At 33.9% G+C, this 12,821-nt stretch overlaps 3 protein-coding genes across 5 annotated transcripts in view; 2 read left to right on the top strand and 1 right to left on the bottom strand.

Moving 5' to 3' along the window:
• LOC107629571 (DDT domain-containing protein PTM) overlaps nucleotides 1-7,469 on the top strand; it is a 12,099-nt gene extending 4,630 nt beyond the window's left edge. Inside the window, exons 4-11 of one of the 2 annotated variants that reach the window (XR_002358819.1) lie at nucleotides 242-521; nucleotides 609-733; nucleotides 1,556-2,016; nucleotides 2,123-2,151; nucleotides 5,156-5,836; nucleotides 6,031-6,230; nucleotides 6,842-6,915; nucleotides 7,026-7,469. Coding sequence is in view for 1 of the 2 variants with exons in the window: in XM_016332388.2 (XP_016187874.1) it covers nucleotides 242-521; nucleotides 609-733; nucleotides 1,556-2,016; nucleotides 2,123-2,151; nucleotides 5,156-5,836; nucleotides 6,031-6,230; nucleotides 6,842-6,847 (1,782 nt within the window). In the remaining variant the exon portion in view is untranslated. Of the gene's footprint in view, nucleotides 1-241; nucleotides 522-608; nucleotides 734-1,555; nucleotides 2,017-2,122; nucleotides 2,152-5,155; nucleotides 5,837-6,030; nucleotides 6,231-6,841 lie in introns of both variants that reach the window. The other variant, XM_016332388.2, reaches the window with a different exon arrangement.
• On the top strand, nucleotides 8,313-10,162 carry LOC107634167 (ubiquitin-conjugating enzyme E2 20). The gene is made up of 6 exons (XM_016337742.2): nucleotides 8,313-8,689; nucleotides 8,802-8,829; nucleotides 8,912-9,139; nucleotides 9,676-9,739; nucleotides 9,792-9,851; nucleotides 9,949-10,162. The coding sequence occupies exons 1-6, from the start codon at nucleotides 8,589-8,591 to the stop codon at nucleotides 9,993-9,995; spliced, it is 528 nt and encodes a 175-aa protein (XP_016193228.2). The 5' UTR covers nucleotides 8,313-8,588; the 3' UTR covers nucleotides 9,996-10,162.
• LOC107632476 (hexokinase-3) overlaps nucleotides 10,314-12,821 on the bottom strand; it is a 3,775-nt gene continuing 1,267 nt past the window's right edge. For both annotated transcript variants that reach the window (XM_021118122.1, XM_021118123.1), the window contains exons 3-9: nucleotides 12,606-12,785; nucleotides 12,250-12,324; nucleotides 11,647-11,802; nucleotides 11,470-11,568; nucleotides 11,258-11,385; nucleotides 11,049-11,130; nucleotides 10,314-10,963 (exon numbers count right to left, since the gene is read on the bottom strand). In XM_021118122.1, the coding sequence (XP_020973781.1) occupies nucleotides 10,595-10,963; nucleotides 11,049-11,130; nucleotides 11,258-11,385; nucleotides 11,470-11,568; nucleotides 11,647-11,802; nucleotides 12,250-12,324; nucleotides 12,606-12,785 (1,089 nt within the window). In that variant the 3' untranslated portion in view covers nucleotides 10,314-10,594. The remainder of the gene's footprint in view (nucleotides 10,964-11,048; nucleotides 11,131-11,257; nucleotides 11,386-11,469; nucleotides 11,569-11,646; nucleotides 11,803-12,249; nucleotides 12,325-12,605; nucleotides 12,786-12,821) is intronic.

A 12,821-nucleotide genomic window follows, 5' to 3' on the forward strand; every position in this document is an offset into this window, starting at 1 on the left:
TCTAATTGGTGATTTATCTTTTATATAAAAATAATATACAGGCTTTTGTTATGTTTATTAGACACACACACACACACAGATTACTTCTTATATGATGTCATGATACTTGCAACAAAAGAAGCATATCTTTTTTTTTTTGGGTTGGCTGGGTAACATCATCTAGCTTTCGAGTTTATACTGTTCTCTGAATTCAGTTGTCCTCAATATTTTGTCTAACACTGTCTAATATAAAAATTTGCAGTTGGAATCCAATTTGCGGCCTTTTGCTTTTGCAGCAGATTGGTTAAAGCATGTGGATTCTATTGGTACCATGGGATCAGCTATTCATTTTGTGGCCAGTTTACGCACAAGGCATGGTATTGGGAAGAAAAGGGCTAGGTTTTCTGATGCTGAACCCAATCCATCTTCAAACAATGCAAGCGGTTTGGGAATGTATTGGTGGAGAGGTGGTAAGCTTTCCCGGCAGTTGTTTAATTGCAAGAGTTTGCCCCGCTCATTGGTTGCCAAGGCTGCTAGACAAGGTAAGCAAATTGTTCTCATGTATGGTAGTTGTGTAAGATGTCTCGTCATCTTAATGATTGTCGTAAATTTATTTGGAATTTTTGCAGGGGGTTGCTCAAAGATTCCAGGCATTTTGTATCCTGAAAATTCAGATTTTGCTAGGCGAAGCAAATGCATTGCATGGCGGGCTGCTGTTGAGATGTCAACAAGTGTTGAGCAGCTTGCTGTACAGGTATGAGCAACTTGTTTTTTCTGTTTATTTTTGCTCAACTATTAAATAACTGAAACTCTTGAAAAATGAATGTTTACATAGTTTATTGGATTCTTGTTTCCAAATTAGAAAAGCACAGAACTCATAGATTTGGAGACTGGTTGTTCACTAATTAATTATTGTCTCAACAAAGTGCTTGGTTGTTGAGGATATCTTAGATTCCAAATGGGTTTTGTAAACTATTAAGAAGGCGGCTCTCCCCAGTGAGAAAGCTGAGAAACTATTGGACGGGCTTACAATAAGTCTGGGTTGTTGTACAACTTGCTAGGTTGGAATTTACATTTAGAAGTACAAGAAGCTATTGTTTTAGTTAAATTGACTATTGAGGCCTTTGTTTTATTATGATGTTTCTGTACAAACTCATATTATGACATTAATCATCCATTTCAAATGGATTTATGATTATATTTAGAATTTTTGTTTTGTGCAAGTACATATGTATTTATAAAATAGATTGGAACTCCCATTTCATGCTATGACACTACATTGTACGTTCCTAGCTCCCTTGTCCATTCTCATCTAGGAACTATACACTTGACAACCTTGGTTTCACCCCATGGAATCCAAGCACGAATTTCCCACTCTGGTTACCTGATAAAAATAGATAGGGGTAAACGTTATATTCCAATATATTGGAAACAGGAAAATCTGTGCATGTATCAGCTGTGGCCTTCCCTTGAATGTTACACACTGGCCTTTTATAATTGGTAGAAGCTGATGAAATTCTGACGTAATGAAATAATTACGAGTTGTAATCCGCTGTTGATTTTGCCATATTTTCAGGTTAGAGAGCTTTATTCAAACATAAAGTGGCGTGATATTGAAAATAGCCATCCTCAATATGTCTTGGACAAGGAATCTAGAAAAGCAGTTAGACTGTTCAAGAAAGCAATTGTACGCAGGAAGTCCACTGAAGGGAAATCTGTGAAGTACCTTATTGATTTTGGGAAGAGAAGGGCTATTCCTGATGTTGTTACCAAACATGGTTCTGTGTTGGAAGAACCCTCAAGTGAGAGAAAAAAATATTGGCTGGAAGAATCTTATTTACCCATGCATCTTTTAAAGAATTTTGAGGAAAAAAGAATCATTCGGAAGTCCGATGTAAAGAAACTTGGGAAAACTATTGAGATTGGTAGAGTTAATAGGAAGGTTCCTCAACAAAGAGGATTTCCATATTTGTTTTCTAGACTGGAAAGATCTGATTGTCATCAGTGTGGGCACTGCAACAAAGATGTTCCTATCAGGTATTTGCAGTATTCACTCATCTTGATAAGTGCAGTGAAATGTTTCTTCCTTATTAATTTCTTAATTTGTTGCTTACTTATGTATGTACTTATCTCAAAATTGCAGGGATGCTGTGAGCTGCCAATATTGCAAAGGTGTGTTCTTGTCCTTTCAATATGGTCTTTTTATTTTTCTTGATTTTGAAATGCACATAGGCTTTAATTTGTTTCACATATATCTTTTAATTTATCCATCTAATTCTCCACTACTGTGGCTTTAAGTGGTATCTCACCGAATCTTGTATTGTCATCATTCAATGTCCTAGCATATGGATGTAGTCATAAACATGCTTGTCAAATCTGCTGTACAGTTTTTTTCAATGTTATTGACAAAGTATAGAGAAGCAGAAGTGTTTAGTCATGTTTTTTCAGTGACATCTCAACATACTCTTTTTAACTAAAGTGGGGTGTTCATTTTTTTATAATTTCATGTTCAACGTAAAGAAATATAAAAGACTGCTCAATAATTTGACAATAGTGATAAAAAGATTCAATTTATGGACAAAAATAAAGTGACAACCCTAAAATTGTTTAAAACATGGCCAAGTTATATGGAGATAATTACGTATATTTCACTAAGTGGAATTGACCATATAGATTAACTGATGCCGTTGGTCTCTATGGAGTTATAAGGTCTGAATAAAATACATGCTTCTATATCGAGTATATGTCAATGATAGATTTGGAGCATAGTTGACTATATGTCCATAATTTACTATATAAACCTTACCTGACCCAATAACAGTTAAAAAATGTCAAACATGGAATCGTAACACGAGATGGAAGCTTCTATCTTTTGCATGTAGTTTTATTCACTAGTATATAGATACTTATATAGTAACATATATAAGCATAATAAGAACATAATTAAAAAAAATATAAAATTATAGAACATTGTGATATATTGTTGTCTTTTGAGGTTGTATGATTCTTTACAAGCCTTATAATAAAATAAAAACCTCTGGGCATAAGACAAACCTTACATTAGAAGCCAAAAACATGTAATACCATTTAGCTCAGGTAGTGTAAGACAAAAACAAACAATTGATAGAACCAACAATTGTACAAGTTACACCCACCCACAACTTCACAAAATTGCTCCCCCAGCTTTGTCACTAGCATCACAAAAAATGGTCCCATTGCCTACTCAAGTGAGAAAAACATTGTGAGGTCACAGTGAATAGGCTTCAGAAGAAGTGAGAACATTAATGTGGGTGGCTGCTGGGTGAATGTCTAGGTTCGACGGGGATAAATTTTCAGTTGCTAGACCTAGAAGTCGCATACGATTAGAAGGGTCACATGCAGTGAAAATGCACAAATCAAAATCTCTACAAGCTTGTACATGATTACCTTAAATCCAATAGATCAAGTTTAGAGTTAGGAACAAGATCGGAGAAACAATGAAAACACGTAGAATCCTATGATTGTATGACTTGAATTGCAATTTTGACTACCACAACTATGCATGTCAGCAAAGTTTCCTTCATTATAACTAGAGCGATATTTTCCTTTTTTATCCAAAGTTTAGGGTTGGGTTTTGCCAAGTCTAACAATGTGCATAAATTTGCTTTGGATGGCAAATCCTGAGTTATGTAAATTTTCAATGAACAACTCTTTGTAAGCTTAATTCGTAACATGAAAGCCAAAATTGTTACCCTTGTAAAAGTTTAAGTTGTTAGGTGAAGGTCCCAAGTTTGGTTTTATATTTGTGACACAAATGTTGCAAAGAATAAATATTAAAACACTTAACTTTTTGATAGAATGAATTCATTGAGATGAAGTGATAGTACAGAAAGCGAGGAGGAACAATAAATATCAATGTAAGGATGTTTTCCGGCCAAATAAAGCTCAGTTAGAGAAACTTCTTAGATTGTGAGCTTTGCACCAAATGATACAGGTTATTGAGTCTTACCCAATCCATTTGATGTGGTAGAAATCTACTTAAAGATGCAGAAAGTCTGCTCTTGCCAAAAGCACCATATTGTGGGTTTAGGCTCTCCTTCAGAAACCATGAGAGCTGCCCTCAAAACTGAACATCTAGGACACACCAACCTTCATCTAAAGAAATAAAAGAAATATCTCCCCATAAGTTCCCTAAAAATTGATATGAGAATTGTGCTATCCACCTTCAAGTAATTAATTCAAATTATATTTTCATGTGTGCTACGTCATAGGTTATCTTCATTTAGTTTCTTATAATGGCAACTCTGGATGCATGCCATATAACATTTCAAACATGTTCCATACAGGGGTTTTCCTTTATGTTATTTTATTTTAAATAAAAGAAGTAAAATGCATGGAGGACAAAGGATCCTCGAAATGTAGAACAAACAAAAAATGACATCACTGAAACGATTATGCACAGGAAACCAATAGCACAGTGCCTAATCCTACCCCACAAGATCTACTTTAAAGACATAAGAATTATGTTCCAACGAATACAACAACAAAAAAAAAAAAGGAATAAACTGTACAATACCATGAAGATTTGGCTTCCATCCTCATCCAGCGGGACAAAGTTGACAAACCTAGTCAAAGATCTAGGACACACCCAACACTTGCCACAGAATACTTTTAAAAGAAAGAAGGGGAAAATGACTAAACAAAGCTCATAACACACAGAGCGAGGAAAATTGCCTTTCGTGGTGCTATGTTTTTTTTTTTTTAATTAATGAATGTCATCTTCTGCAATGAATATAAATCGAAAGTGAAACAGATAAGCAGGAAGCCCTAAACATGGAATTTGATTTACTAAGATAGAAAGTTTCAGATATTAAATTCTAATATAATTTGGAAACTATGGTAACTTTTACTTGACCTTAGTAATATTTAGAGGCCAACACTTGTCTTGGTCCATATCTAATAAAAGAAGTTGAAGAGAACAAATTAAATTTCATTGTTATCAGTATTTATTTTTTATTCAGTTTTGAACTAATGATAATTCATTAACATGAGCATAGTTTGTATTTTGTGTGTTACCAAGGACTGATTTTTGTTTTCATATGCTCTTTCTGATGCTTTTTCTACATCTTTTGGGTTTATTATTTTTCACGAACTATTGTAGTACTTAAACATCTGATCATTGTATTGTAATTTGTAGGATATTTTCATAAGAAGCATGTAAGGAAATGTAGTGGCACAAGGGCTACTAAATGCACATATTCATGTCACAGATGCGAGGGTGGGATGCGTGCAAAGACTAAAACTAATTCAAAAAGAAAGAGAGTTGACTCTAAACAGCAGAAGGTTGAATCACAGACATGTAAAAATACTCCCTCAGTTAGTAAGTCGGTGAGCCTTAAAGGCAATAAAAGGGCTTTGAGTAAGGCACGGAAGGCAAAATCTCAAACTAATAAGAAGATCGCACCAAGTGTACCACTTCGTCGTTCTACTAGGAAGGCCAAATCCTTGTACATGTACAATCAAATGAATGGAGGGCGGAAAAAAGGAATTCAGAGTAAAAAGAAAGTTGGACGTAAAAAGGGGAAGCAAAATAAATCAAAGAAGGCAAATAATCAGAAGCCGAAAGAAACTACTGCTCAGCAAGAGAAGTGTATGCCAACTACTGTTTGTAAGAAAAGAACAAACGTTAGTAGCAGCTACTGGCATAATGGTCTTTGGTTGTCTAGAAAGCCAAATGATGAACGGGTAGTGTTGTTTCGGGAAAAAAAGCATGTTTTCTCCTCTGAGGGTTTTTCTGCTGCCACTGATAATCCTAAATGTGGCATTTGTTCTGGAGATGGACCCGAATTACATTATATTGCTTGTGACATATGTGGAGGTAATTTTTATTCTTCTGTTTGATTTCTCCCTCTGGGGCTTAGGGTTGAATTGGAAAAGAAGAGGCTGACTTATTACAAATTATGGACAAATCTTTTAAGTGTATTTGTACTATGTTGTTAAGCATTATATCGCCTGTCTGTTGTTCATTTGTTATGATATTGTCGTGCCTTCTGAACACATGTCATGATGCAGATTGGTATCATGGGGATGCTGTTGGGCTCACTGTAGAGAATTCCAGACAATTAATTGGATTTAAGTGTCATGTTTGTCTTCAAAGGCATGCTCCGATCTGCCCCCATATGACATGTAAAGCACTGTCTCTCACTGGAAACAGCACTAAAGAGTGTGCTGAGGAACTATCAAATTCTGTATCTCTCCAGTTTCCAACTGAGGTATGTTTGCCATATTTAAGCCCAAATTGTTGATTGACCTTGTTACGTAGAAGGTGGAATGACAAAAGCTCAATTGAGCAAAGAAATGTTTGAAAATTTGTCTAGGCTTAGTGACTGCACATTGAAAGGTTTTGAAACATTAAATATTTAAATAGATGTTTTAGCTATTCAATCTATTTGTACATGCTTCTGGAATTAGTTGTACTTTAGATGATTTGATGCGTAACTTGATTATAGTTTTGATAACTTAAGCATTACTTTGCTGAGTTTGGGCAATTTAGTTGCGTTGTATTCGTTTTCTGGAACTATTCAAGAGGGCGGGACTCACTTCTAGCACTAATATATTTCTGAGATAAATATTTGAACAAACACTCCAGGATGTATGCTTTTTATTTATTTGTGAAAAAATATGTATATTGCGCATGCTTGATAGTATGATTAATCTTTTGGTTTTGAATGGCTTTGATGATTGTGAATATATCCGATCTGAGATAGATTTAACTTGTCTATTTTGTATATTCTCTTCAATTCTAAGAAAATTGCTTCTGGGAAAAAAAGTGATGAATTCTCGCTATCTGTAAGATACTTACAATTGTTTATCTTCATTCCAGGTATGATGATTTGCTTTGCATGGTTGGAGATGAGATGCCACATTCTTGTAGAGTTTTTCTTCCTGCAAGATAAGGTGCCACATTTTATAATTTTTTGTAAAAAAAGGATAGAAGAGTGTTTCTAATTAGAGGGTCACTGTGGAAGGAATGATTTCGTGATCATGGTTCAACTTTGTGCCTTCAGTTTCAACAATCTTGGAGGAGGGTATGAAAATAACGAAATGACAAGCTAGTGCCAAAAAGGCTGAAGATAACTGTAATGCAGAGACGCCATAGAGTTCTTACACCAATTGCATTCATCATTGGTATTCTAAGTTCTAACCCATTAGAATTCATTGTAGTGGCATTCTTTAGTGTAGGTCTTTTTTTCCTTTACTGGGAATTCTTATGGTGTCTTGGAGTTAACTTTCTACTAGGAATGGAGTATATAAATCATAGCAGATCTTAGAACACATAATATGATTATCACAGCAGATAGTAAATAGAATATTGCTCTGTAATAGATTTTTTTTTCTTGCAGTGATGCCTGTCTGAGAAAGTTGGTGTCACCACTTTGGTTTGATTTTTCTTAACCCTCCCGTTGGGTTCCAAAATCTATTTGCAGTATTCTCGTGTTTGCTTTAAAGGAAAAAAATGGTCATGTCCCGAAGTTCAAAGTCCCAACAGATATGAGAGGATATTTAATCTATTAAACAGTATTGAGTCCATGTGGTGAAAGGAGTAAAATAATTTGGCGATCTAAAATTGTTTTGTGAAATGCCTATTAATTGAATATCATTCTTAACAAATCATATTTGCTAGGAATAATTTTGATGGACTGACGTGTTTTACATTTTAACCTTATTGTGGTTTCTTTTTTTTTTTTTAAATATAGTTATGCTGCGAGTTAACAACTTAAGTTATATAATTGTGAATAACTGAATAATAACATGAAAAGATGAGAGGCTAAGGTGGAGTATATTTATAATGGTAAATCATTGAGCAGATTTCATGGCCCCATGGGAATGCTTTAGCATTTGGTTTACTTGTTTATTTTTATTGTGTCCCTTTAGAGTGGAGCGGTATTTCTTGAATTCAAAATATTTTAGTTGGTTTGGATAAGCTTCTATAAAAAGTTTTTTTTAATGTTTTTTATAAAATTTAAAAAAAATAAAAATAATTTATGTTTATATATGTCATAAAAATATTTTTTTATCAAATAAGTATTTTTATATTTTATTATATATTATCACACTAGTAAAAATCTTTACATTAAATTAAACTTTTAAATAAACATGTAAAAAAGTTTTACGTACATATGTATTACTACATTATCAAAGAAACGTGAGTTTTCAACTAAATTTAATTGGATCATCCTTTAAAAAAAATGAGGCTCCTATCTATAGGAAGGCAGGGCTTTTTCTTTTCTCTTTTGCTTTAAAAGGCAGAGAGGGGGTTATCCAATCCGACACGCTCCGCAAACGGCGCCTTTTATTTTTGTGTGTTGCATAACGTTCTTATTCTTTGAATGAATATATGGCTATCCCAAATTAGCCTCTGTTATGTTGGTAACTTGATGTTCCTGAAACCCACAACGGCTACCACCCACTCTCTTCTTTCTTTAACCCAACTCACTCTTCATTTTCACTTCAATTCACTCACTCATATTCTCCTCCTACTTCTTCCTCTCTCATAGCAATAATTAACAATCAACAACAATAATAACATTATCATTTACTAATTAATCTAGTTCTATAATTCCATTACTATGGCTACCAACACCATCATCAATGTCCACACTCACACTGAAACTGCACAGCCCAACATCACTCCTACAAAGACCGTTGATTCTCACTCTGTTCTTAGAAGGTACACTTCCTCACATCAAATCCATCAACCACTTTTCTTTCTAATCTCTTCTCTATTATCTAACTCCTAATTCCTTGTATATTGAACTCATCATGAACAAACAAACATACAGGTTGCAGTCTGAATTGATGGCTTTGATGGTAACCACCAAACACAAAGTTCCATTATTCTCTTTATTCGAGGAACTCTATAATTAATTAATGTCTTAATTTTGTGGGACAGATGAGTGGAGATTGTGGTATATCTGCATTTCCGGAAGAGGACAACATAATGTTATGGAAAGGGACAATTAAAGGAAGCAAGGACACAGTGTTTGAAGGAACTGAGTATAAGTTGTCACTCTCTTTTCCCAATGATTATCCTTTCAAGCCTCCTAAAGTCAAGTTTGAAACTACCTGCTTCCATCCCAATCTTGATCTTCATGGCAACATTTGCTTGGACATACTTCAGGTATCATCCAAATGTTGATTTCATGCACTAATTTTATGTTTCTCCATAATATTATATGAATTTAATTTTCATGCACTAATGCAGAAGAATTTTAGGGTCTATATTTAATAAGACCAAGGGGATGAAATAAGTTTTACTCATAAGTACTAACAAAATTTCTCACAGCCCTACCTCTTTATAACATAGGTCCTTCCCTTCATACTACTTTTAAGTGTTTTTGTTTCAAATAACTGTCTTCTATAGTAAATAATTTGGTTTGTCGAGTAGTCAGTTCAATAGTCCACTTAAGTAAGTGTCGGGAGTCTGAATTTCACATTGTATATACAGCAACTCGTTGACTAGCAATAGACCTTTAAATGATGCTCAAATCCACAACGAATTTATGTCATCTTTTTGTCATTGATGTGGCTTGATAAAGGATACCATGTTGGGAAAACCAAAATAAAAAATTCTTTTGTGGTTAATTACTAATTGTTAAATTAATGTAGTTGGACACAAACTTATGTCATCTTTTTGTCTGTTTTTTTTTTTCATAGGATAAATGGTCATCTGCTTACGATGTTAGAACAATTCTTCTATCCATACAAAGTCTGCTTGGAGGTAATTATTGGCAAAGTTATAATGACACTGGATTCATATTTTCATAATTTAGAGCCAAACATTAGTTCACCACTAAATCCACAAGCAGCACAGCTTTGGAGCAATCAAGAAGGTAACAAGCATTGGTCCAATTCATCTATATGACATGAGTGATTAACTACAATTGGGTTGCAAGGGTTATTAAAATTATTTTTGCATATGTTCTACAGAATACAGGAAGATGGTACAGAAGTTGTACAAAACAACAAGTGCTTAGCTTTAACAGCAACATTGGTGGAGTCTTATGAAGCTTAGTTTAGAGAAGGCCCTTTTGTATGTCTGCTTTGTAGAAGAGGAAGGATGAACCCATATTTATTTTTGGGTGCTCCATGGATATCTTCTTTGAATTCTTTTTAATATATCATTGCATGTCTCTTTTATATATCAACTTTGCCCAAAATACCAAATTCATTAATATATGGATAATTGAAGAATCATGAAGTGTTAATTGACCGCTATATAAGCCAATAAAGAACGATAACTGAAGTGAATGTGACTTATAATTATAAAGGGCACCTTTATAAAACTTTAGGTGGAAATATAAAACTTTGAAAATGATTGATAAAAATACCCTTCAATCTTCTCTACCACATGCTCTACTCATCCAAATCATCTCAAATGATTAAGAATGTTCATCCTAAACACTTCTCAGTGAAATAAATAAATGACAAGAATAATGTTATCCCTTAACAAAGAATAGGCAGAATCTTCCTTTATACAGAGATTAAATAAGAATAATAATTAATAAAAAAAGAAGAAGAATAATCTAATTTACAGGGGCTATATGTATAAATAAAGAATATATAATTATAGCAGCTATATTCTATCCACATTATTGGATGAATGTGAAGCAGCAAGCAATGCTGTACCAATACCTGATCCATCTTCAGTAACCTTAAGAATTACATGCTTAGCAATATCTTCACCCAATATTTCATGCAAAGCTTCATGCAAGTACTCTCGAAACAATGTATAGTTAGAATACAAGCCTCCTTCAATTGCCACAACTGTTCTTCTCATTTTCATATCACTTCTCCTTCCACCTGTGATGCCACCACTCCCATCCCTACCAATCTTCTTCAAGATACCGATTATACCGGCTGCTGCCAACCGAGCGGCTCGGCGAGTCACAATCCCACATACTTTCATCATGAGTTTTCTTACCTTTAAAGGAACATCAGGAATCTAAGACAACACAAAAATGATTAGATAAGGGTAACAGACATTCGAATTGTTTAAGGGCGAATATATGGTATCTAACTTGTTTTACCTCAAGGATGTCTTTCAGGATTCTTTCTACTTCTCTCAAATTTGGAGAATCATCCTCGTGCATAGCGGCGATCATAGGAGTACTAAAGTTGCATCAAAGACATAGTTGAATGAAATTATATAAATTCACAGTCTCGCTGTTATAAAATAACTATCAATATGAACAAAATGATTAAGATAATCAATGTATGAATGATATAAAGGACAAACCTCAGTATGAAAGGCATTGAAAACTTTGAAGAAATATGTCCAAGAATATCTGACTCTAATGACATCTTGAGAATGATTCTCCTCACAATGTCGCCAAGATACATTCCTGATATCATCTTCTCAAAGCCCTGCATCCAATTAGACCTTGAAAATTTGAGTCGTGACAAATCAATTGGGCAACAGGATTGATTCAGGAGAAACAGAATATGAACCTGATCATTTGGGTTAGGACTCTCAGCATTTAAATCAATGTCATATGATGTTCTTGGTAAATGAGAGGACCAAAAGTTCCCCCATTCCATATTCACAACCTAATTAACATAAAGGTTAATGAAATAAGTTTCAAAACAAATAAGAAAATAACAAAAGAATGATGATGTATATATTACCATGGATCTTGATGTTGTGAGAAGACCTTGACATTTAATAATAGCATCGGTTCGTTCCAAATAACAAGCATTGGTACTAGTCCCGATCACTATAGCAGCCACAGTATCAGCATCATGATAATGTCCGAGGGCTAAAGTTCCAACAGTGTCGTTAACCTGATTAAAATGAACACAATCACATTTCAAGTAAATAATCAAACCTAATAAAAAAGGCTAGTTTTACATAAATCATAAAAAAATGAATCATTCACTCTAAATTTCAACAAAGCACTTAGCATGTTGAAAATCATTATGTCCATTCCCAAGAAAAATGCAAGCAACTATAGAATGACATGCATAATCACAATAGCCAGCAATGTTGATATGCAACATAATACAATTGCCTGGGCTTGGCATCAAAGATTCCAGAAGAGGGAAGGGTAAAGATAAACATTATTGCAACAGTTCACATTTCACAAAATTTAAACATGTTAAGTGCAATCCTTTATCTCATTTGAGTATTATAATACGAAAAAGAAATAAAAATAAATAAATAAATTCTAGTGGTAACAACACAAAATGCAAAATGGATCGAAATCTTAGACAAAGAAATTACTTCCTTACCAATGCAGCTACCCGCAAATCTAGGCCTTTTCGTACCAAGGCTTCTTGCAAACATGCAGGAACATCTTTTCCTACCTGACAACAAAACATTTTTTGGTACTTAATGCATTGCATGTCATTCAAATATATGAAACTCATCTTTATTTCACTACTATAAAAATAAAAGAAATAAAAAGCCAATCCAATTTGAATAGCTTTTTCACATCAATTTTCTAACTTAAGGAGGGAATACGTAAAAGATAAAACATAAACAAACCATTAAGCATGCACAAATAACTAGTGGAAGATAGTGATCAAGTTCTATTACAATGAAACAACAACCATGCACAAAATGCTTCAAATGTCAACTTACTAACCATATCTACAATGGAAAACCCTTTTGTCCATGTTATTAAAATGCCTGAGCAAACAGATATTTGTTTGATGGGAAAGGAAAACGTTAAGCCAAGTTCTTTTCTTCTGGCCACTGAAAGCTCTGAATCATCTTCTTTCTCAACAAATTCTTTCAATGAAGAAGCAATGAAATCAAAGAAATCCTTCAAGAAGCAAAATCAGTTAATTAGATACTACTA

Source organism: Arachis ipaensis, chromosome B03 (genome assembly GCF_000816755.2).
Source record: "Arachis ipaensis cultivar K30076 chromosome B03, Araip1.1, whole genome shotgun sequence".
In the NCBI taxonomy this organism is placed as follows: Eukaryota; Viridiplantae; Streptophyta; class Magnoliopsida; order Fabales; family Fabaceae; genus Arachis; species Arachis ipaensis.

What these genes read in the sequence shown, in the direction of transcription:
- LOC107634167 (XM_016337742.2), top strand. Translation starts at nt 8,589, where the DNA reads ATGGCTACCAACACCATCATCAATGTCCACACTCACACTGAAACTGCA. An exon ending in TTTGCTTGGACATACTTCAG is followed by an intron (nt 9,140 to 9,675) that starts GTATCATCCAAA and finishes TTTTTTTCATAG; the next exon opens with GATAAATGGTCATCTGCTTA. An exon ending in GCTTTGGAGCAATCAAGAAG is followed by an intron (nt 9,852 to 9,948) that starts GTAACAAGCATT and finishes TATGTTCTACAG; the next exon opens with AATACAGGAAGATGGTACAG.